Source organism: Staurois parvus, unplaced genomic scaffold (genome assembly GCF_062004578.1).
Source record: "Staurois parvus isolate SC_StPar_1 unplaced genomic scaffold, SC_StPar_1.0 ptg000102l, whole genome shotgun sequence".
NCBI classification, from domain to species: Eukaryota; Metazoa; Chordata; class Amphibia; order Anura; family Ranidae; genus Staurois; species Staurois parvus.
Window position 1 is genome coordinate 3,073,099 of NW_028317898.1, and position 23,873 is coordinate 3,096,971.

Consider the following 23,873-nt stretch of genomic DNA (forward strand, 5'->3'; position numbering starts at 1 on the left):
ACGACTTGCTGAAGTTCAAACCGAGCATCAAAATGGGGCTATAAGGGGATTTAAGTGACTTTGAATGTGGCATGGTTGTTGGTGCCAGACGGGCTAGTCTGAGTATTTCAAAAACTGCTAATCTAATGTGATTTTCACACACAACCATCTCTAGGGAAATTGAGATCAGGCAATGTTGTTCCAATCTTCTGTCATCCAATTTTGATGAGCCTATGTGAATTGTAGCCTCTGTTTCCTGTTGTTAACTGAAAGGATTGGTACCCGGTGCGGTCTTGTGCTGCTGTAGCCCATCTACTTCCAGGTTCGATGTGTTGTGAGTTCAGAGATGGTATTCTGCTTACCTTGGTTGTAACGAGTGGTTATTTGAGTTACTGTTGCCTTTCTGTCAACTCAAACCAGTCTGCCCATTCTCCTTTGACATCTGACATCAACAAGGCATCTTCGTCCACACAACTGCCGCTCACTGGATATTTTCTCTTTTTCAGACCTTTCTCTATAAACCCCAGAGATGGTTGTGTGTGAAAATCCCAGGACATACGTGAGGCTAGGTTCACACCTATGCAGTTTGCGTTTGATCCATTTCTGCAGTGCATTTTGCGTATTTGCACATGCGTTTTGCGTTTTTTTCTTGTTGCTAGGCAAAACACATAAAAACCACAGCAAAAATGCACTACATGCTTTTCTGCATAATTTCCATTGAAGTCTATAGAAACAAAAATTCAACTTTTTGCGTTCAAAAAAGTCCCTGACCCTTAAAAAAAAATGCACTGGGTGAAAATGCAGAGATGTGAACGTTTCCCATAGGAAATCATGTTAAATGGACTGTAGTGCGTTTCTACAAGACGCTGCGGAAAATGCTTAGGTGTGAACTTAGCCTAAATCAGAAGTGATCAACAAAATTCCACTGATCGATTTAGCAGAATAGAAATCAATCAATTGAAGGGTTTATGGCTTAGGATTCTTATTCAGTTTGATCATTTTAGTTGTATTTAATGATTGATTGAACTATTATATTGATACGTGTGGCCACCTTTTGATGAATAAATGTCTAATTCATACCTCCCACCTTCCAAAAATGGGAAAAAGTGACACCTTTTGGTATAATATATATATAGGCAAAACACACACATCCTTATAATATGCAACCAGATACACAGATCATGGGGAATTATTATGCACAAGATGATAAGTCAAACCCACTGATAATTTCTTCATCTCTGCTTACTTTATTACAGATACAATAATGTAGAGGTATAGATGAAAAAATAGGTTATACAAATAACTTGTGATCGTTAAATAGTACATTTATTTAAAGCAGATCTAATGCCAAAATTATTATTATTTCAGGTACTTATATAGCGCTGTCAATTTATGCAGCGTTTTACATATATATTGTACATTCACATCAGTCCCTAACCCTCAAGTGGTGTACAATCTAAGGTCCCTAACTCACATTCATACATACACATATTAGGGCCGATTTAGACAGGATCCAATTAACCTGCCAGCATGTCTTTGGAGTGTAGGAGGAAACCGGAGCACCCGGAGGAAACCCACGCAAGCACAGGGAGAACATGCAAACTCCATGGAGGAGGCACCATGGTCAGTAATTGAACCCATGACCCATTTACTGCAAGGCAGATGTGCTAACCACTAAGCCACTGTGCTGGCCTGTGCTGCACTGTGTTATCTTTAACATATTAATCTAATTTCAAAATTCACTTTAAATCTAACATCACAGCTTTCATTAATATAGTACCTGGTTATCCTGCTAAAAAGACCTTTGTTGAGGCACTTCCTGTTAGAGGTTGACAACACGCTATCCTTGTATGCCAGTTACTTGACTGTGTTGTCACCCTGTCTCACATGTTCTTGATGGAGACTACAAGCAACCGCATTGGTGCAAATGGTGTAATCATCTCCCACTGTTGTCACCATCAGGTATGCATGTAGACAAGTGACTGTAAAGTGACTGAAGGAGATCAGCAGCAAAGAGATGCACAAAGGATGAAAAAGAGTAAAAGCTGTATTTCATAAAGGAAACCAATGTGCTTCAGCAAATGTAACATCATTTAGTTGGAGTTTTCATCTACTTTATTTAATATTGTCTATACATCACACCAAAATGAAGGACAAGAAAAAGAGGCACAAAGGGATTTGGCTTTAGGAGGGGCACTTGGCCCCAATGCCATTGACAGTCTCATAGCATTGAGAGTGGGTGGAGGAGGCCCTTAGGCAGTTTCAAAAACAGAGCTTATGTTAGCAGGTGGACTCACGTGGTCCCATGGAGGAATAGATACAATGGTTTGATATTCTTCTAATTATAGCAGCTATATCATCTGAGATAGTAAAGAAGCCCAAAGACCTAAGATGACCATTGCCCGATCCAGCAAGGTGCAATCAGATTGGAAAAAAATGTCTATCAGCACTCCCTTAGACATCCCCTATCTAATTTCTCTTAGGGGAAGAATCAATTGATCGGATTGGATTTTCCCAGCCAATCACCATTCTTTTATTTCTTAGATAAAGCCCCAGGTCTCCCTTCTTACCTGCTGCCTCCTCCCTCAACATAAACATGGACCTGTGAGCGCCACCATCTGATGTTTGGAGGTAGTTACAGAATCAGTTTGAATTCAAATCACACCAGTGACATCATCTGCATGGAGTATGTATGCTCCTTCTGAATTTGTATTGGATGCTTCAGTTTCCTGCCATAGTCCAGAAACATACTGGTGGGATATTTGGTGCCTGACAAAACTGGGCTTAGTTTGTGTATCTGCCTAATATCAGTATGTAAGGATATTAAATTGAAAGCACCTTTAGTGAGGGACTCCTGTTAATGACTCTGCGTGAAGCTTACATAATACTGCACTATATAAATAATAATATAGACACTACAGCCACATTAAATTAGAGTTATACTTTGTTGCATAGTGAGCATTTGACATTTTAAATTGCTTGCTTGTTATTGGAAATGCGCGTGAAAATAGATTGACTAGCAATGCGGCAGAAGACTCATTTGTCCGCGTAGTAAGTGCCCATGATATACATGATAAGTGACATTATTCAGTGTGTCTTGGATAATAATTTGTAGATTGAAGTCTTAGTTTGCAATAATAGTAGATAATTAGCTACATATATATAATTATATGGCTATCAGTTGACAAGATTTCACGGTACTAATGAGCTTGGACAAAGGAGATGGTGCACTATGTTGGCCAATCTTATTATCCGGCTATTGTCACAGTTTCCCACGTTTTGACATTATCAAAATCTACATTTAAAGGAAGATGCATACCCAGTGACTCAATATTAGCCTGTGCAAAAATTACCCATAATTCTGTCATTAGTTTCCGCCCTGTAGCGCAGAGCAGTGGAATGTGTGATATCTGATATAAGCCAGCAAGACCTGGAAAATCTTTATTGATGCTTGGCTCAACCTACTAAAGTCTTGTTTCCTACTGTAGCAAATAATTCATAAAATGCCTACTTATAGTTGCCCTATTATAAGTAAAGACTTTAAATATATGTAATATTATTTCAAAACGTTGCATGCTTTATATTTAGATTTTTTTCAGCCCCCCTCTGAAATGCTTCATTGCCAAAGGAAATATCTCACTTAGAAAAATACCTTTGTTGGAAGCCTCAGATGGAAGCTTATATTTTTTGACTTTCTGGTTCCTTTCTAGTTCCAGGAGGTGAACACTCAAATGGTTTTAAACCCAAAAACAAACATTTTCTGTGTTATAATGTAGCTTACCACCACGTAATGACTGCATTCATTTTCTTTCTTTAGGCTTTCTTTCTTTTAGTTTCACCTGGTGATCCATCCTTTAAGTCTGTTGTTTTTCAAATGAACAAGCTTTCTTCCTGTATATCAGTATTCAGGGTTGAGAGAAACCGTTTACTGCTGACAGGAGTGCTTAAAATAATAAGCTTTTATTTATTCATGTAAAACTTTTATCCCAAGAGGAAAAAAAATCTGTTTTCTGCAGCTGCTAATAAAGTTTGGCTTCAATGTGTTAGTGTTTTTAAATGTAGTAGATCTAACACTCCTCTCCCCCCAGACTGACAATATTGCTGTCCAAAGGTTCCCCCCAGTGCTCATTAATCCAAAGTCAGGGCACTCTAAAAGAAGAGATGCGTTACTGGCCTGATCATCAGGTGAAATCAGAAGGAAAAAAAGAAAACCGATGCTGCCACCACATCTAATGATTGCTAAGCTGCAATATATTACATTTTATTTTTTCTTTAATACTGCTTTAACCTATTCTAAGTGTCATCACTAACACTAGGGTCTATTTATACATAAAATTGTTGTAGGAATGTGACAAAAATGTGCACAACTGCCTGATTGTCAGGGCCATCTAGTGGCCATAATGTGGTATTTTCCTGATTGAGGTATTTCAGGGAAAATATTACATTATGGCTTCTAGATGGTGCATACAATCATGCTAGAAGTTGCTTACAAAGTAATCATGTTAGACAAATCTGAAAGATTTTTAGCACATGTGTAATTTTTTTTTATAGATGCTTTAGAGCATGTAGCCCAACACAATTTCACTTTGAAGCTTTCACGTAGGTATTTTCCTTTTGCATAAGAATCCCTTATTCTCACTTACTGCAACAGTTGGCTTCCTGTGTTATAAAACAAACATGTTGCTTTTGGGCAGGTAGCTTCAGCAAGATGCATCTGGCTGTTCAGATACCTGTACCCCCTGTGTCTGCGTTCCTTACTGCAGACTTGGAAAGCTGCCAGAGAACAGACATTTTTCATTCAGCTTTGATGTGATCTCACTTAGAGCAGTTACAGTATAAATTCATATTGGGAGATTTTTTTCAAACCTTCATCTCGTGCTGCCAAACAAAGCGACCCATGGGGGCAAGGATCATTTAAAGGGTGTAAATAACAATAATGACTATTTCCCTAGGTGTTGTATCCTATATCACATTACATTTATATGTCAGGCTATAAACCATTAAACCTTCCTAGTTCTCAAACCTTTGCATAGTTTTGAGAAAACCTGGCTTGACCTGGAATTTGCTTTGCAACTAAGCTCCAGACAGAAATGAAAAAAAAAACAGAAATGAATGAGTGCAGTTACTGTGTGTAATCATTACCAAAAGTATTACATGAAACTAGTGTAAGTTCTTAAATGTGAATTGGTAAGAGCCTGTTGCTATTGGGGTAATTTTGTGGTTGTTTCCACTGTCCTGGTGCTCCAGGGCCTCCAAAAATGTGATCAATAGTCAGGAAATTGCATGTGTAATTTATGCCCGTGAAATGCCTGAAGGTGCTCCTTGGATTTTAGGCCTCTCTATGTATCTAGGTTGTGGAAATGTCTCACACATGTAGTATCCCCATACTCAGGATGAGTAGCAGAATGTGTTTTGAGGTGTAATTGTAAGTATGCCCATGCTATATGCGAGAAATACCTGTTAAAATGACAACTTTGTTAAAAAAAAAAAAATCCTAATTTTCCCATAAAATTGTGAGAAAAAATGTGAATGCAGCTTCATAAAACTCACCATGCCTCTTGTTAAATTCCTGTCTACTTTCCAAAAAGGGGTCATTTGGGGGGTATTTGTACTGTTCTGACATTTTAGGGCCTCAAGAAATGAGACCGCTGGTACATCAGGACTGATCAATTTTCAGATATACTATACATAGTTTGTAGACTCTATAGCTTTTACACAGACTAAATAATATATACTGATTTTGGTTATTTTTACCAGACAAATGTAGCAGAATACATTTTGGCCTAAATTTATGAAGAACGATTACTTATTTGCCAAATTTTAAAACAGAAACTAAGAAAAACATGTTTTTTTTTTTCAAAATTTTCAGTCTTTTTTCCTTTATGTAGCAAAAAGTGAAAAAAAAACCCAGTGGTGATTAACCACTTCAATACTGTGCACTTTCACCCGCCCCTCCCTTCCCAGACAATTTTCAGCTTTCAGTGATGTCATGCAGCACTGTACCCAAACTAAATTTTTAGCAGTTTTTTTGAGACAGAGCTTTTTTTTGGTGGTATTTAATCATCGCTTTTTTTATTTTTTGCTAAACAAAGGAAAAAAATACCAAACATTTTGAAAAAAACCAACCCTTTTTCTTCATTTCTGTTATAAAATTTAGCAAATAAGTAATTTTTCTTCTTCACTGATGTGCGCTGATGAGGCTGCACTGATGGGCACTGATAGGCTATGTTGATGGGCACTAATAGGCTGCGCTGATGGGGCTGCACTGATGAGGCTGCACTGAAGTGCAATGAAAAGGCTGCACTGATAATCAGGGCACTGGTGATCAGTGCCTTGATTATCAGTGTAAATGTGTTCTGCCACAGGAAAGCCGGTTATCGGTTTTCCTTCACTCAAAGAGTGACAGCGCTGAGGAAAAGAAATGCTGATAACCAGATAACCATCATTGGCTCTTTACCCTGATTTGTGATGCGCTGTGTCCCTCGCACCGATCGCCGCACTGCTAGGATGGGAGGACATCATATGACGTCCTCCCAGAATGAGAGAGGTCCCATCCGGCCATCATTCTACAATAGAATGGGCAGGAACCAGTTAAATAGCACAAAAGAAACCTCTCTCTATCTTAAAAATGATAAAAAGTTTATCTGGGTACACTATTGCATAACTGAGTAATTGTCACTCAAAGTTTGACAGTGCTAAAAACTGAAAAATAGCCTGGACTGGAAGGGGGTGAAAGTGTCCAGACTTGAATTGGTTAATTAGCAAAGTTTGGCTACCAGGTAATATGTAGATGAAGAAATGGAGGTTTTATCCCTCTCAAAGCTCTACAAAGCCTCCAGGCTGCAGACCCTCAACCACAATTAGGATCTGAGGAAGCATCAAAGTGTGTTTCCTCCATATCAGACACAAATCTTAGAGTCTCCCGCCAGGTATAGGTAAGCAACCAATGTGAAACATACACACTGTCCACAATGTTCAGCCAAGCATAAATACAGATGAAGGAAATCAGAAATACAAAGCATGTTTGTCCTATCTGTGTGTCCCTTTAAAGATAATGCGTTGTATTGCCAAGCTCTTCATTTTCCTAATAGTGTACCATACATTATTAATGGTGGTTTGATTTGCATGTAGTGTAAGCGCTAATGTTGTTGGGAATGAAATTTTCCACCACTGTCTCGCCACATGTACCTTATCCTCCTTCATCTCCTGTTTATTTCATTATCAGAACAATAACATTGCCTTTTAAGATGGGGTTTTAATTAGTTGCCTCGGTGGCTTCCTCCCCGGAGCTTGTGGAGCGCAAATTTCTAAAGTAGCATGAAGTGCTATCCAGGCAAATTAATCTTTGTGATTAATATCACTTACCTTTGTGATGCAAGAGTAGCAGGGATGTAGATAATGAGCAAGAAGAACACAAGATGATGCTTAGTGGGGGATCTGCTTCACACAAAGGGAAAGAATGATTTGTAGTTTTCTAGAAGAGACAACTCATACTAGCATGGAGCAAAATGCTAAAGAGCAACAACTCTGCATAAGGATTAAAAATATAGAAAACTAACATCAAAGCTTCAAATATAAAGTTCAAATATATCTCAAGTTTTATGCAGCACAATAAAGCCTTCTTGATAGCTTTCACTTTCACCACCATTCCCCCCAAAACATGTTTAATGTCTTTTTTAGGATAGTATGGAGAGCCATGCAAATCATTTTATTATGCCCCTGAAATCCACTGTTCATTTGCAAAAATCCTAAAGTAATTAAGGGAAGATTTTTTTTGTTTAAAAATAACAAACATGTACTTACCTGCTTTGTGTAGTGATTTTGCACAGAGCAGCCACGATCCTCCTCTTCCTTGGTCCCCTGCCAGTGCTCCTGTCTACTCCCGCCTAGTGACCCCATAGCAAGCAGCTATAGGGGCACCTGAGCAGGCTCGCTCCCAAGTCGCCGCTCTGTGTGTCCATTCACACATGGAGTGTGGCTTTGCCCCGGCTCCACTCTCTTCTTATTGTCTCACTGGCTGTGTTTGACAACAGCAGGAGCCAATGGCTACCACTGCTGTCAGCCAATGAGGATCAAGAGACCTGGAAGAGCCGAGGCTCTTGTGCACATTGCTGGATTGAGATGGGGCTCGGGTAAGCTTTAGGGAGGGCTGTTGCACACAGAAGGTTTTTTATCTTCATGCATAGAATGCATGAAGGTTAAACTCCTTCAGTCTTTACAACCACTTTAAAGTATATGTGAACATTCGCCTTGTAAAACAACCCATTCAGTTTAACATAGACATGAAAAGAAAAACATTTATGTATACGTATTAAAAATCAATATAAATACCTTTTTTCCCCCTCTTATATAAGTGATCCCATGCCCTCTCTTCTCAGCTGCTTAAGCAGTTCAAAGAGGTGGAGAGGAAAAACTGCAGCACGTTGATCTTCCCAGTGAATGGCCATGCCTGGAAGGGGGGGGGATCTGATCATTGGAGCACAGCTAAATGACTGACCGTGCTGTGTTCTCATGCCTAGTGTGGTCATTTCTTAATAGGAAAGCAGAGGAACTGGCAGGAACACCAGGGATCTCACACAAAGCAAGCAATACAAAAAGGACAGGATAGTTTTTCATACAAATACATGGTACAGCAGACAAACATCAGGAATATGAAATGTTTGGTTTAAGTTGTCTAATTAAGTTGTCATCAAAACAGGAAATGTAGTCCATGGGATATGTAGTGGAAAGAGATGGCCATGAGACATGCAGCACTCACAACAAGGAAGGAGATTTTTCAAGTGCGCTTATATTGGATTGTCAGAAGTAATTACAGTTTGTATTGCTATTACAATGCTGATGTTATACAATAAAAAGTGTATACTGTGACTGTAGATCTCCTTTAACATGCAGCAATCTAATTTTTCCCAGTGACAATTTGTTTCCTATTTTGCATGGCTCTTCATTTTGCCCTTCTGGTCCCACCTTATATTACCATGGCTGACCACTCTGTACATATGTTATACGGCATTGATAGGCACAAGAGAAGAGTGGTTAAAGTTAAAGCCTGAAACAACTGATCAATCTAGCGCATCCATTGTAAAAGCTCACTTATACCACTAGAAGTTCCCCGAAACATTTTGAAAGAATATGGGGGGTCCTCGGACCAACTCCCCTCTTACTGCTTCACCCAGCTGGGTTCCCGATAGGCCCTAATACCTTTAATTCACTCCTTTTTGATAATATAAACTGTGATTTTTCTTAGAGGCTTCACTGTATATATGTATATGAAAGCAATAAACATATATACTGTATATACTGTATATATATATATATATATATATATATATATATATATATATATATATAGATATATATATATATTAAAAAAATTAAAGCCTGACTTCGGGGAAAAACAAAAATCCTCCCTTGCAGTGAAGCTGCCCCCCGCATTGCAAGGATTGTCTGCTCATTTATGTATAGGGGATGATAACAGCACTTTTTCTTACCTGATTCTCCACTCCCCTGGTAGACGGTGCGCCCCCATGCTCCAACAATAAACTGTCCCTCAGCGTCCTCACATCCAATGCAGGGCTGTGGGCCCTACATCTGTCTTGATGTCATCAGGGACAGCATACCGCTGGAGCTTAGGGAAGAAGAGTCTGTGGGGACTGGTCTTACGGCCAGAGGGAGAGGAGGAACAGGTAAGTAAATCTGCTTTTCCTGATCCCCTAGACTTAAATGAGCATTGGAGTCCTTTTAGCATCAGGAAAGGATTGAAATGATTACTGAGATCATTTTAAAATAAAGCATAAATCTGAATAATATCTGTGCTTGCCAGGACCATCTATTGTTATTGTTATTATTGCTCCTATTTTCTGAGGTGTAGCTGGAAGGAGGTTTCACAGTAGATTACATTTTTACTGTAAGGTATAACTGGCTGCACCTCTCTGGAGACTCAGAAAAGCCTCCAAAAAGCCTTTTAATATTGTGTTCCTGTGTGCAGGGGATAACCATATGTCTTGCTACAGCATCACTAAATTATGTTGCAGAAACAGCTTCCGTTTCCTTTCCCTCTAACCCACATCCCCTTCCATAAATCACCTCTTCTACGTTCTTTCAACCACCAGCATCTGTCTGCAGAATATGAATTACTCTAGGTCTCTGAGATCTGCAATGATCTTACTAATATACCAGAGAAAGCTTGTCAAGAATGCTCTTAGAGCAAAAGAACACCCATCTTTTCATGGTTATTCTACCAATACTGCAATACGGACTGCCAAACTTTAAACACAAGACCTTATCATAGCATTCACAATTATGAACCTAAAACACTTTTACTTTTTAACAGTTAAAAATTATAACTGACATAATTGTGTCCTCCTTCACTCTTCCTTAAAGGATAAGTTCACCTTTGGGACATGTTACATGTTCCACCCGTTTTTAGGGTGGAACATGTAACATGTTTTAGCTTCTGCAGCCTCTGATGTCCAATTCCCTGTGTCAGTGGGCAGGAGATCTACACCCTGCACCTGTTGTAAGAGTTTGAAAACAATGTCACTGTGTGGGGCTCCAACAGCTATCTGGAGAGTCTGCAGGAGCCTGAGACTGCACCTGCGATCTGCTGGTCGTGAGTTCAATGCTCTGCAGGCGCCTTAGAGAAAGAAAAATACACACTTTTTACCTGCAAAAAATATGCATTTATTATGTTCATTAAAAGGTGAACTTAGCCTTTAAAATGGAATTGAATCTAAAAAACAAAAACGTATTATAATGCAGCTTATTTTTCAACTTTCTTTAACAGACCAAGCTGTCCAGAAAAAGTGGCAGTTAAGGGTTGAGAACAACTATTTAACACTGACAGGGGTGTTTACAATATTAATTTATGTAAAATCTTTATCCCAAAAGGGAAATAAGTGTTTGCTTTAAAAATGTTATTTGGAGGTCAGCTTCAGTTTGTTATTGAAGTCCATCTGAATCTGCTAGCATACTCCCCTCTCTGCAGATAGACAATGTTGCTGTCCAAGGGTAGCTCCATAGAGTGGAGACATCCTACACAGGAGGTTTTACTGGCTAGAACACCAGGTGAAAATATCAGAAAAAAAACAATGCAGCCACTACATCTAGGGTTTGGAACGCACCAATATATAAAGTTTTTTATTGTAGACATTGCATAAAATGCAGTGTTTGCCTATCTCCCTGATTTAAAAATGGTCAGTTAAATGTTTAAAAAAAACTCAAAGAAAAGTGTTCAAATATCTTAAACCTAGCTTCTGGCCACTCTTTGTAAGTGCCAATAATGTCCCTAGACACACTGTGAGTTCCTGAGGATCGTAATATCACTTTACTCATTTAGGCCTGTGTAAAGGGCCCCCTGAAACTCAATGCTTTCCTTTCCAACAATCTTTCCACTGCCCCTTGTATCGGGGAGCATGTGACCTTCTCCCATATAGCAGTGCTCAGTCACTAGGCCTGAGCACTCTCACATGACGATGTTACTGACTCCACCTAGCACCTGACACCTGTTGATACTGGGAGGTTTAGTGGCAGTTGCGACAGAGGAAGGAGTAGTTTTTGCAAAGTGAACATCAGCTGGGGGGAGGGCTTCCTTTTCATATACACTGGAGACTCTGGATGACCTCTGATCACTCAGTTCTCGGTCTGCTCAGAGTGGAGAGCAGTGACTGTCAATACTGTTCTGCCTCTCCAGCACTCACTGGACCGCCGGGCTGGAGAGCGAGCTGAGACTGAGAGCCAGAGCCAGTTGTCAACCAGGCAGCTGGTTAGCTCCTGACAATATTGTCAGGATCCTTTCAGAGCCTGGAGCTGCTCTATTACGTCAGCTGATAGCAGGTTACTGCCCATTGTCAACTGACTATGGGTCATAGGAATGCAAACGTAAGTGCAATTCTGTGACCAAGAAGAGAAGTATGACCGAAAAAAGCTTTGCCCATACTTCTATTTTAATTTAAGCCCTGGTTTATACTGATGTGACCTCTGATGCATTCCAGAAAGCATGGAATCGCACAGCTAATCCAATGCAATGTACAAAAGGGTCCTGTTCGAGTTTAGTGTGGTTTGACTTGTATCTGCACAGACTTGAATGAAAACTGCATTCTATGGACTCTAGGAGATTCCAGTACCAATTCCTGAAAACGCAATGCAAAAAAGATTAATCTCAGTGTGAACCTAGGCTAAGGGTCACATTACATATGTAAAGAATGCCTGACTTACCCATAGTAGCCCCTTTTTGTACTTCAGTCTGCCTGGTCACTAATATTTTGATTTTTAGAAAAGTTTGAACTGACCTCTGATGTCCTACTTGGGTGACATCACAGCTCACAGATCCTCCCCAACATCCATGATGTCTCACTCTTGATTCAGCAAGAGGAGTTTCATACGTCCTTCTGCAATCTTAATAGAATTGTAATGAAACAATCCAACTGAGCAACATCCCCTTTGAAATGGCCATGGGTGGTGGATGGGCTATACTGGCTACATATCTGCACCTTAAGTTGGGTTTACACTAGGAAAACTTCTAATGAAAATATGTATGCAAATTCTGATGAAAATTCTTAGGAGATTTTGTGCAAAAATCCTTAGTACATTCGAAATTTCATTTGAAAGTAGCTCAATATTTCATTTGCTTTTTATATTCGTTTTGTGAAGGAATGGGCTTTTCTGAATGGCACCCACATACACTGTTATAAATTCGCACATTCAAGAAAAATGTTCCATCTTGCTCCTTCCAATTTTCTCGTCTCTGAGGTAAAAAATGAACATTGATTTAACGTCACTAATAATTAGAAAAACAGAAAAATGAATGTCCTTACAATGTTCTTACAATGAAAAATGTGGAACAAAATTCTGCTAGTGTATACGCAGCTTTAGTGTACAAAGGGGTGGATTTACTAAAGGCAAATAGATATTGCATTTGGAAATGTAGTTGTGCTAATTTTCCCTAAAGCTTAGTGAATGTGGTAAAGCTCTGCTAATTTCCACCATCCAATAGTGTGCGAGCTAAAATGCTGTTTTTTTTATTTTCCTTGCAGCTGATTGGGTCTTCTTTATAAACTGAATCTTTACCACGTTTACTAAGCTCTGGGCAAAATGAGTGCAGCTGCACTTCCTATATGCATAGACTATTTGCCTTTAATAAATCCACCCCAAAGTGTCTTATTCTATTTATTTTTTGCTAGAGGATGCAGAAAAAGAATTGAAATTACACAGTATATGGCTGAAGTACATAAGCAATAAAAAAAAATAAGGGGTGATTCAAAAGTTCAGTATTTCCACATAAGTAAAGTGTCATATCTTTGTAGACTAATTAAACAATTCCTGTTTGATTCATCTGTAATTTTTTTTTTCTCTACAGTGGGAAGAAGTGAGTGGCTATGATGAAAACCTCAACACAATACGCACATACCAAGTGTGCAATGTTTTTGGGCCTAACCAGAACAACTGGCTTCGTACTACCTTCATTCCTCGGCGGAATGCCCAGCGTGTCTATGTGGAGATGCGTTTTACAGTCCGGGACTGTAGTAGCCTCCCTAATGTGCCAGGGTCTTGTAAAGAAACTTTTAACTTATATTACTATGAGTCGGACTCCCATGTTCCGAATAAAGACTCAGCATTTTGGAATGATGCCCCTTACCTTAAAGTAGACACCATAGCTGCTGATGAAAGCTTCTCACAGGTGGACTTTGGTGGGAGGCTGATGAAAGTGAACACTGAAGTTCGTAGTTTTGGCCCATTGACTCGCAGTGGCTTCTATTTAGCCTTCCAGGATTATGGAGCATGTATGTCACTCTTGTCTGTCCGTGTCTTCTTCAAAAAGTGCCCCACTGTGGTTCAGAATTTTGCAGTCTTCCCAGAAACCATGACTGGGGCAGAGAGCACATCACTAGTGATAGCAAGAGGAACATGCATCCCTAATGCAGAGGAAGTAGATGTACACATTAAACTGTACTGCAATGGTGATGGAGAATGGATGGTACCCATTGGCAGATGTACCTGCAAAGCTGGATATGAACCTGAAAATCATACTGTCTGTAAAGGTAAGACCTTGTTTCTACCTAGTGTGAACACCTAATGGATTTGCCCACTATGGCAAAAAATATTTTATTGTGGCAACTGTATGTACTTAAGATCTGTATTGATAGTATCAGTATATCACTTCCTTTATTTTAATTTGCCCTTATTTTTATTTTCTTTCACATTTACACACAGAGCAAGTTGTCCAACAAAAGTGACATGCCTTTAGTTTCACTTTAAAGGAACCAAATAGCCTTTTTTGTTTCTTTTATAATACATACATGTGAATATGGTTGATTTAGAATAAATAATCTCATTGATATGGCTATTGTGTTACAAACATACATTCTATGTACTATGTAACTTTATATCTACCTTGGGTGCAGCCATGACATATCTAAAATGTACTGTACTGTGATTGTGCTACTGGCCACCCATAGAGAGACATTGGAGGCAGGGAAATATTTGCTATCCTGGAGTTGCTGGAACATGGGACCCTTCACAGTATTTGCTGAGACTTTGCGCTTGTACAGCATTTTCATTTTTCCACTTTATGCCCCCAACAAGCTGGGCAATGTAACCATGAACATTTCCAATAGCCATTGTTGCTCACTGTGCCCCCTATGGTCTTCAGGAAGCCCTGATCATTGAAAGCATGGTTCACATTGTAACCATAGCTTGTAATTATTTGGTCCTTCTGGGCTGCCTATAAAATGTCCCTCCATCAAGACAAGTCTATCTGCCTGGTTGGTTAAAACTTCAGAGGGGAGGGACTGCTTGAGCATGTTACACATTACACCCTACATATGGGAGTGATTTGTAACATGCTCCAAAAGGTGAACTTATCCTTTAACTAGAACTTCACTAATATGATTCTGTTGAAAGATAACATTGATCCTCAGGTAGTTCTTCAACTAAAAGTTTAATTAGAGCATTGCTAGGAGTAAACATTTATTTGCATTTTAAGGCCTTCCCTGCCAGATGACTAACTAGAATGACATCCAAATGACTGACCTCCAAAAATATAGAAGTTCTCAGAGCTAGTGTTAGTTCAATGGAGGATTGTTGTGCAATTGATAAGCATTGGATATTTGCTTTCCCGCTGCCATGTATGGGGGATGCCTGCAGGGGGACATAGTACACCCATGTGAATGGCCAAAGTAATGGTCTAAACAGCAGTAAGTCAGCAGCTTTCAGGATTGTCCACTGGATAAAGTTATTTTGACTGCATTGAGTAACTGACCATATAGAGATGCCTTCAGTGGAACATCATTGTTTTATTCAGAGGGACAACCCATCAAAAAAGCAGGCTTTTGTAATAATGAGACTTGATTAAGGCAGGCGGATCTCTGCCAAACAATGTATATCCATCCAAACAGGAAATTATTTTTATCACTAACACTACACTAAATAGTAAAAATATAACTGGTTGCTATGGATAACAACATATTGGTACATCTTAGATGATGAAATAGACCACTAAGATTACAGTCTAGAAGGATGACTGGCAGAAAAGCTCATAGGACCTAGCTTTCCAAAATTTTATTTTCACACTCCCAGCTGCACTAAAATCCCAGCAGACTGTGTTTTATGATTTTTTTTACTTTCTAGAGCCTAGTTATTTCTTTTTACATAATTAATTCAGCTGTAAAGTGTAGATGTGCAATAAAATGTTGACATGTTGTAAAATTTTCCAGTATAACTTGCTGTTGTATTCATTGTTCATATTAGTGATGAACAAAAGCCTCGCTCTCACAATATGTTCGCCTTGTAGAAAGTGAATGCTTAGATCCAAGCCACTGCTCTCCGATCAGACACCACCTGGATTTCATCATATGCATTTTTTAAAGGGAACCTCTCATGAATGTATAACATAATGTCATGCACAGCTGCAAGGCACCTCCAAGCTGTATGTCATTGTCATTAATTTTTAGCTATATGCTGGTTTAAAATCAAGAAAGCTGATAGTTATTTTTATTGCCGTGCCACTAATTTGTGGCTTAGCTGTGTTCATGGCATATTGATTAAAACTTTATTTTTGTAATATTTTTTATTATAAAAGTAAAAGAGGGCAGCATAAAATTAGTGCGATATTTGACACTCTTTTTGCTGAACTAATGCATTAGTATCTGGTTCAATGGATGTAGTAGCAATTCTCAATGAATTCTCAAGGTGCTCATCAGATATTTTAGTTCTAATTTTTCCCTTCGTGTGCTTCATCCTTAAAAATAATTGCTCACAAACATAGGCGTTGCCAAAAACTGATGACATGAATAAGGTGTGATTGTGAAACGTGGGAGATTTTTCTTTGGAAAGATAAAAGTCCAGTAAAGAGACACTGTACAATTTTGGTTTGCTCACATGTGTTCACTGAGTGTAAATGCATTTTTACAAAAAATTCCCTTCCAAAAGTTAACATTTTTAAGTAAATTAAACATTTTTTTTTGGGCTGCAATCATAGCTGTTTTGGGCTGCATGCGAACTGTGGGCCACAGGTTGGATACCTCTGCTGTACAATATAGGTGTATTTTAAAGGGTAATTAAGTTTTCAGAAAAAAATCAAGACCAACTAACACCCTATACCCTCCCCACATTCCCAGCCCCACTGCACAATCCTACATGTCTAATACTGTTTCACCATCCACGCAACCCAATGCAATGGTCCTGGGGTTTAATAACTGCGTTGTTCTTCCCTTTCTTTCTCTACGAACACCAGGACAGATTAGAGTGGTTCTGATTGGTAATTGCGGTCATGAGCCAGTGCTGACCAATCAGAACCATTCTAATCTGTCATGGCATTCCTAGGGAAAGAAGAGGAAGAACGGTGCAGTTTTCAAAACCCAGGACCATTACACTGGGCTGTGTGCATGGTGAAAGTGTATCACCCATGGAAGTAAGAGCAGCAAAGAACAGGGGGGTGGGGAGAAGGGTGTAGGGCGATAGTTAACCTTTTAATGTTTTCTGAAAGGGTGAACTAAACCTTTAGACATTGTTAGGGATTCTTCCATTACAAGAATGTCTGTAAAAGAAGTGATGTGGCCACCCATTTGAGTTCTCAAGCCCTGCGAGCACCTCTGAACATATCATGTATTTTAAATCTAAACTCCGCTCAAGCAGTTAAATAAACTGTTAAAATAGATATGTGGACACTGTTTTCCTTCCGAAGGATTTATTATTCTGTGCAGCCAGAGTTATGATCGAGGTATGGGATAGGTAGATCTGCAACCCCCTCTTAATGCAGAACTAAAATCTGTCTTAAAAATTTTTCCTCATCTAAAAGCAACTAAAACATACTACTTGTTATTATTCACTACCAACAAGGCCTTTCCATTCCTGAGATATTGCTGTTATTGTTCACAATGTTTTCACTAGTGCATGCGCAGATCATTATATATTTTAGCACATCCAGGCTGTGCAGAGTTGTAAACAGGACCTATGTCAGGATGATATCATCAACTATCCCCAGCTTAGGTGCTTCCTCTCACTATATTCGCATGGATACTTTTGGAGATGTCAGTAGAATTTTAAGAAGGGATAGAGGAACCTCTCTCAAACAAAATGACACCAGCATCAACAACAGCGGAGTTAAGAGTGGTCTACACCGCAAAACAAAGCAAGGTCTAAAATACAAGGCTTTGAGACATTTATGAGTCATTTGCTGAACTAAGGAAATGGGTTTCTGAGGTTATTTTTTGTGGCAAACAGCAGACTTCTCCTTTAAGTGGTACCAACAAAGATTGGTTAAGGACACAATTACGGCCTGCTGACTCAGCAGTGAAGGAGTATCTGCATACTAATAAGTCATCATTAGTCCACTCTGGCTGTCAGTACACATTCATCTTTACATGTGCTTGAGCACCCAAAGAAACTACAATTTTTAATATAAAAACACCAAAATTCTGCACACAAACCTTCAAAAGAGGTGCAAACAATAAAAATATCAACATACAACTCCATTTCCAAAAAGGTTAGGATGCTGCATAAAAAAACAGAGTGCAATGATTTGCAAATCTCATAAACCCATATTTTATTCACAGTAGAACATAGATAACATATCAAATGTTTAAACTGAGAAAATGTACCGTTCTAAGAAAAAGTAAAGTCATTTCTTAATTCATGGCAACAACACGTCTCAAAAATGTTGGGACTGGGAAGCAAAAAACTGGCAAAGTAAGTGGTACTAACAAGGAAGAGCTGGAAGAACATTTTGCAACTAACTAGGTTAATTGGCAAAAGTTCAGTATCATGATTGGGTATAAAAAGAGCATCTTAAAGAGTCAAAATGTTTCAGACATAAAGATGGCCAGAGGTTCACCAATCTGTGAAAAACTACATCTAAAATTTGTTGAACAATTTCAGAATAATGTTCCTCATTATAAAATTGCAAAGACTTTAATATATCATCATCTGCAGTGTAGAATATTACCAAAAAATTATGAGAATCTGGAGAAATCTCTTTGCACTAATGCAATATTGGATGCCCATGATCTTTGGACCCTCAGACGGCACTGCATTAAAAATAGGCATGACGCTATGATGGACATCACTGCACAGGCTGAAGAATACTTCCAAAAATCACTGTCTATGAACACAGTTCGCCATGCCATCCAAAAATGCAAGGTAAAGCTCTATCATGCACAGAAGCAGCCATATCTGAACATGATCCAGAAATGCCCTCATCTTCTCTGGGCCAAAATGGTCTGTTGCAAAGTGGAAAACTGTTCTGTGGTCAGGCGAATCAAAATTTGACATTCTTTTTGGCAACCATGGGCACTGCATCTTCCAGACTAAAGAGAAGCCAGACCTTCCAGCTTGTTATTAGTGCAAAGTCTGCCTTTCTGATGGTATGAGAGTGGATTAGTGTGTACGGTATAGGCAGTTTGCACATCTGGAAAGGCACCACCAAATGCTGAAAGATATATTCAGGTTTTAGAGAGGCATATGTTCTCATCCAGATGCCATCTTTTTCAGGGAAGGCCTTGTATATTTCAGCAGGATAATGTTAAGCTGCAGACTGCGTCTATGACAACAGCGTGGCTTTGTTGTGAAAGAGTCAGGGTGCCTAACTGGCCTGCCTGGAGTCCAGACCTTTCACCAATTGAAAATGTTTGGCGCATCTTGAAATGATAAATTCAACAAACAAGACCCAGGACTGTTGAGCAGTTAGAATCCTTTATCAGGCGAGACTGGGACAACATTTCTCTTCTAAAACTGCAGCTACTGGTTCCCTCAGTTCCCAGACTTTTATAGAAGAGGGGATGCTACATCGTGGTTAATATGGCCCTGTCCCAACTTTTTTGAGACATGTTGCTGCCATCAATTTAAAAAATTAATTCATTTTCTTTTTTTAAAACGGTGCATTTTCTTAGTTTAAATATTTGATATATTTTCTATTGTGAATAAAATATGGGTTTATGAAATTTGCAAATCATTGCATTCTGTTTTCATGTAGCTTTTACACAATGTCCCAACTTTTCTGGGAATTGGGGTTGTGTAAAAAGTGCTGTGCTGCTTATAAAAAATAAATATAAAATAAAAGTAAAAAAAAAATAAAAAATGTTCTGTGTACAGCAACTGAAAATGAAATAAAAACTGTGATAAACGAAAACTGTGATAAACAAGTGCAATCGTGACAATATTACACTATATATCATTAATGTCCAAAATAAACTGTGAGTCCTCATGCACACTGGACGTTTTTACAGCGGCTGTTTTTGGCTTTTGATATTTTTTTCTAAAGCCAGTAAACTCCCCAGCATGTTATCCTATGTGTCCATGCACACATAGACTGTAATCAGCATTTTTGACTGGAAAAAAAAACAGAACTAGTGGGTTCTTAGAGAAGTTTTTTAGCTGTAAAATGCGTTATTGCTGAAAAACGCGACAAAATGCGGTAAAACTTGGTAAACCGTGGCAAACCGACATTTGTGGACTTTTTTTGAGCAAAAAAATTTTTTTTTGGGGGGGGGGGGGGGACCTGCTAAAAATGCGAACACAAAAAAAGCGGCAAAACGCCGCTAAATTCTAATGCAAAAACCTCATGTTTTTAATGTGACTTCACACAGCTAACGTTACCAGCGTTATTAAAATGCCCAGTGTGCATGGAGCCTGATAGTCCACACAAAAGAGCCAAATAGCTTCTGATTAACAAGTGCAATCATAACTCTGTAGCCATACGCCATTGATAATACCCAAAATGATGAGTGATAAAGCCCAGTGATCAAAAAACGAATAAAATGGTGTATATGTGATAAAGTCCACAAAATGTGTTGAAAATATGCTGTACCATTAGTGAAACCAATCTACTCGGGCGAAACCTCAATCAGCAATTGCCCCAAGGTGTATGGCTACATAATTATGATTGCACTTGTTAATCACAGGCTATTCAGCTCTTTTGTGTGGACTTAATTACCAATTATATTGGACATTATTGATGATATATTGTAATAGTATTGTTATTGTACTTGTTTATCACAATGTTTGTTTAATTTGCAGTTGCTGTACATTGCACATTTTTTTAACTTTTATTACATTGTTTATTTTTATACAGTACAGCACTTTTTATATATTTATACAATTTTTGATGCACAGTGAAGTTCAGCACCCCACATAATGTAACTTCAGTCACTGGTATGACTGGTATATAACGTTGACTAGAATACACTTCCAGAATGTTAGACAAATCTTTTTATGCTTTTTTAGGCTGTATTTGTCAATTGCCATGGAAGAGAAGAGTGTACACCCCTCCTTGCCCCTTTGCAGATCTAGGCCCTGACCACCTCTAATATATTCCACGGCAGGGTATGTGCTGTAGTATATTTCTACTGGGATCATCAGATTGTCAATTACTAGTGTACTAGGGCATTCTGTCCTCATGAAAGAAGGCTGCCAGGCGTGGGATGCAGCTGTTTATTTTGGAAAATTATTGAGCTCAAATATTTCTGTTGTGATCTTACAAAAACAATTTTAATTGGTACTCGGCTATTTATTTAGGTATTCATGAAGTGCCAGAGTTTATTAATAAGTGACAGTGATGAAAATAAGACAGCATGAAAGCTCAGTGGTTAGCGTTGCTGCTTCCTATTACGGGTGCTGCTGCTTCTGTTACAGAAGAAAGTTCTTACTGCTTTATGATTCCCCATTTTTATATAAACACTGGGAGGAAGAATACTGAACTTGGGAAAACAAGTCTCCATTACCTCTGAAACCCGATTCGGATTGCGCTTCAGAGGTTACTGACAGGCGGTGAGGAGGTGATGTGATCCTGGGGCACGTGCCCCAGAAGACTACAGGGAGAGAGGGGAGGGGAGAGGACAACTTCTGCTTCCGATCGCCTGTCAAATTCGGGTACCCGCTCCCCAAAGGTGCCAATCCTTAATGGGGAGCGGGGGACAAAGGAACTTCCGCTTTTGGGTGGAGCTCCGCTTTAACTATGTGACTTCCACTTAGGGGGGTGGGGGGAACATTTAAAGAACAACTTTACTAATAGCATCAAGAAACACAGGCCTGAAGCCACAAAATGCACTTCTACAAGAAGCCAACAGCCCTAGTATACACACTATTACACTTAGCATATGTTGTGGCCTGTTTATTTATTGTGAAGGAGGCAATGACTGGTAATATAGAAATATTTGCTTATTTATTTATGAGGGTGCTGCACTCAGACCTAATCAAGCCAAGGTCTCACCTCGTTGTTAACCTCTTGGGACAAGAGGAAAAAAAGTGCTTTTCCATCCATAATCCTGTCAGCTTCAGCGTGAATTCAGCATAATGCAAAGTGGTTCTTTATTTTCTTGTTAAATGCACCTTGGCCTTTTGGGAAAAAACAGCCAATTACTCATTCAGAGGATTAAAGAGTAGCACAAAATGGTGAGAAAGCATTTAGACAAGGTCAATATAACAGCTTCCCAGATACTGATAAAAGACACGCTGGCCCGGGTTTACTAAGTAGTGGTGTATGGGTGCGACATAATGCTGTCCATACACCTAACAACAGTTAGTGCTTCAATCAGTTAACAATGATTTTCAGGCCTACACAAAAGTCCAATCAAATTGGACCAAATAGGTTATTTGATGTTCATTTTTGAACAAAAGATTATTTGAAGCAATCCAGTCCATGATTGTTCATTTATTACTGTTAAAGTGTATGGCAAGTGCCTATATAAATAATCTATTCAATGCAAGAAGAAACAGGAGCAATGCTGGAGACAATTTACAGCACACACTGATTTTGGTAGCATTGTTATTAATGTGGAATGTATGTTCCTTGCTAAAGAACATATTTTTTTTTCAAGTTGTTATGCGTAAAGTTCCGCTTTAAGAACGCTATGCAATTAGGTTGTGTATTTGTCCCTGGAAATATCTCTGGTTTTTACTACCGACGAGCTTTGCCATGAGATGCAGCTGTTCTATGTTATACTCAACGCATAATATCTATTATAGCATACTTTTTTCAAATATAATGCTTATTAGCATAATTAGGAACAAACAAAGTAGCAAAGATCCAATGGATCTTAAAAGTACACAAGATAAAAATTTCAAGAAAGCATAAGAAATAAGCAGGTCTTCATACCAATAGATTACAAAAGTTAGGATGGAGATACAATTAGTACAGTACATCAAGTAAAGCGTTGTTGAGGATCCTTTTTTTGTAGCATGCTAGCTGTTTTCATATATTTAGGCAACCTTGCAATTGTAACATACGAACCCTAGCATTCTTTCCCCTTGTTTTGAGAGCTGCTATTATAAGGCCACGCCATTATAAACATCACTTGGTTTACATTTCACCTGTCTGGATTGTACTCTGTAACTGCAAGCAGGAATTGAAACCAAACAGGTTATATGCTTTACGCAGTCAACAGAACATCATAGATTGCTAGAAACAGACAGGCCATGTGTCCATTTAGCTAAGGTGTAGTAAGCACCAAGCTTGAAAACAAGGAAGGCACAAATGATCTTTCTGGATGGGCATCCTGCTTTCTAATGTTGGCTGTCTGTAACAATGTAACATACAGTGGGGAAAATAATTATTTGATCCCCTGCAGATTTTCTAATTTTGCCCACTTACAAAGAAATGAAGGGTCTATAATTTTTATCATCCGTGTATTTAAAATGATAGAGACAGAATATCAACCACAAATCCTAAAAAAATACATGATACATTAATATAAATTGAGTTGCAGTTCAGTGAGTAAAATAAGTATTTGATCCCCAAGTAAAATATGACGTAGTACTTGGCGGAGAAACCCTTGAGGTAAGACATTTCTTGTAGTTGGTTACCAGGTTTACACACATCTCAGGAGGGATTTTGGTCCACTCTTCATTACAGATCTTCTCTAAATCCTTAAGGTTTCTTGTCTGTCACTTGGCAATGCGATATTTCAGCTCCCTCCACAAATTTTCTATAGAATTAAGGTCTGGAGACTGGCTAGGCCACTCCAGGACCTTAATGTGCTTCTTCCACTCCTTTGTTCCCTTGGTGCTATTTTTTGGGTCCTTGTTGTGCTGGAAGACCCATCCACGACCCATCTTCAGTGTTCTGGCTGAGGGAAGAAGGGTCTCATGCAAGATTTTACAATACATGGATCCATTGGCCCCTCAATACGGCAAAGTCAGTCTGTACCTTTAAAAGAGAAAAAGCCCCAAAGCATAATGTTTTCACCTCCCTGATTGACTGTAGTGATGTGCTCTGAAGGTCATAGTCAGCATTTTTCTTCCTCCAAACACAGTGAGTTGAGTTAATGCTCCATTTTGGTCTCATCTGACCTCAGCAATTTCTCCCAATCCTTCTCTGAATCATGTAGATGTTCATTGGCAGATTTCAGACAGTCCTGTGCTGCAGGATTTCAATTCATGGTGGCATATTGTGTTACCATTGGTTT

General features: G+C 38.9%; 1 protein-coding gene across 7 annotated transcripts in view; it reads left to right on the forward strand.

Moving 5' to 3' along the window:
• The window catches only part of EPHB1 (EPH receptor B1), a 380,977-nt gene that overhangs the window by 164,652 nt on the left and 192,452 nt on the right, over nucleotides 1-23,873 (forward strand). For all 7 annotated transcript variants that reach the window (XM_089671247.1, XM_089671241.1, XM_089671245.1 and 4 more), the window contains exon 3: nucleotides 13,334-14,015. In XM_089671247.1, the coding sequence (XP_089527373.1) occupies nucleotides 13,334-14,015 (682 nt within the window). The remainder of the gene's footprint in view (nucleotides 1-13,333; nucleotides 14,016-23,873) is intronic.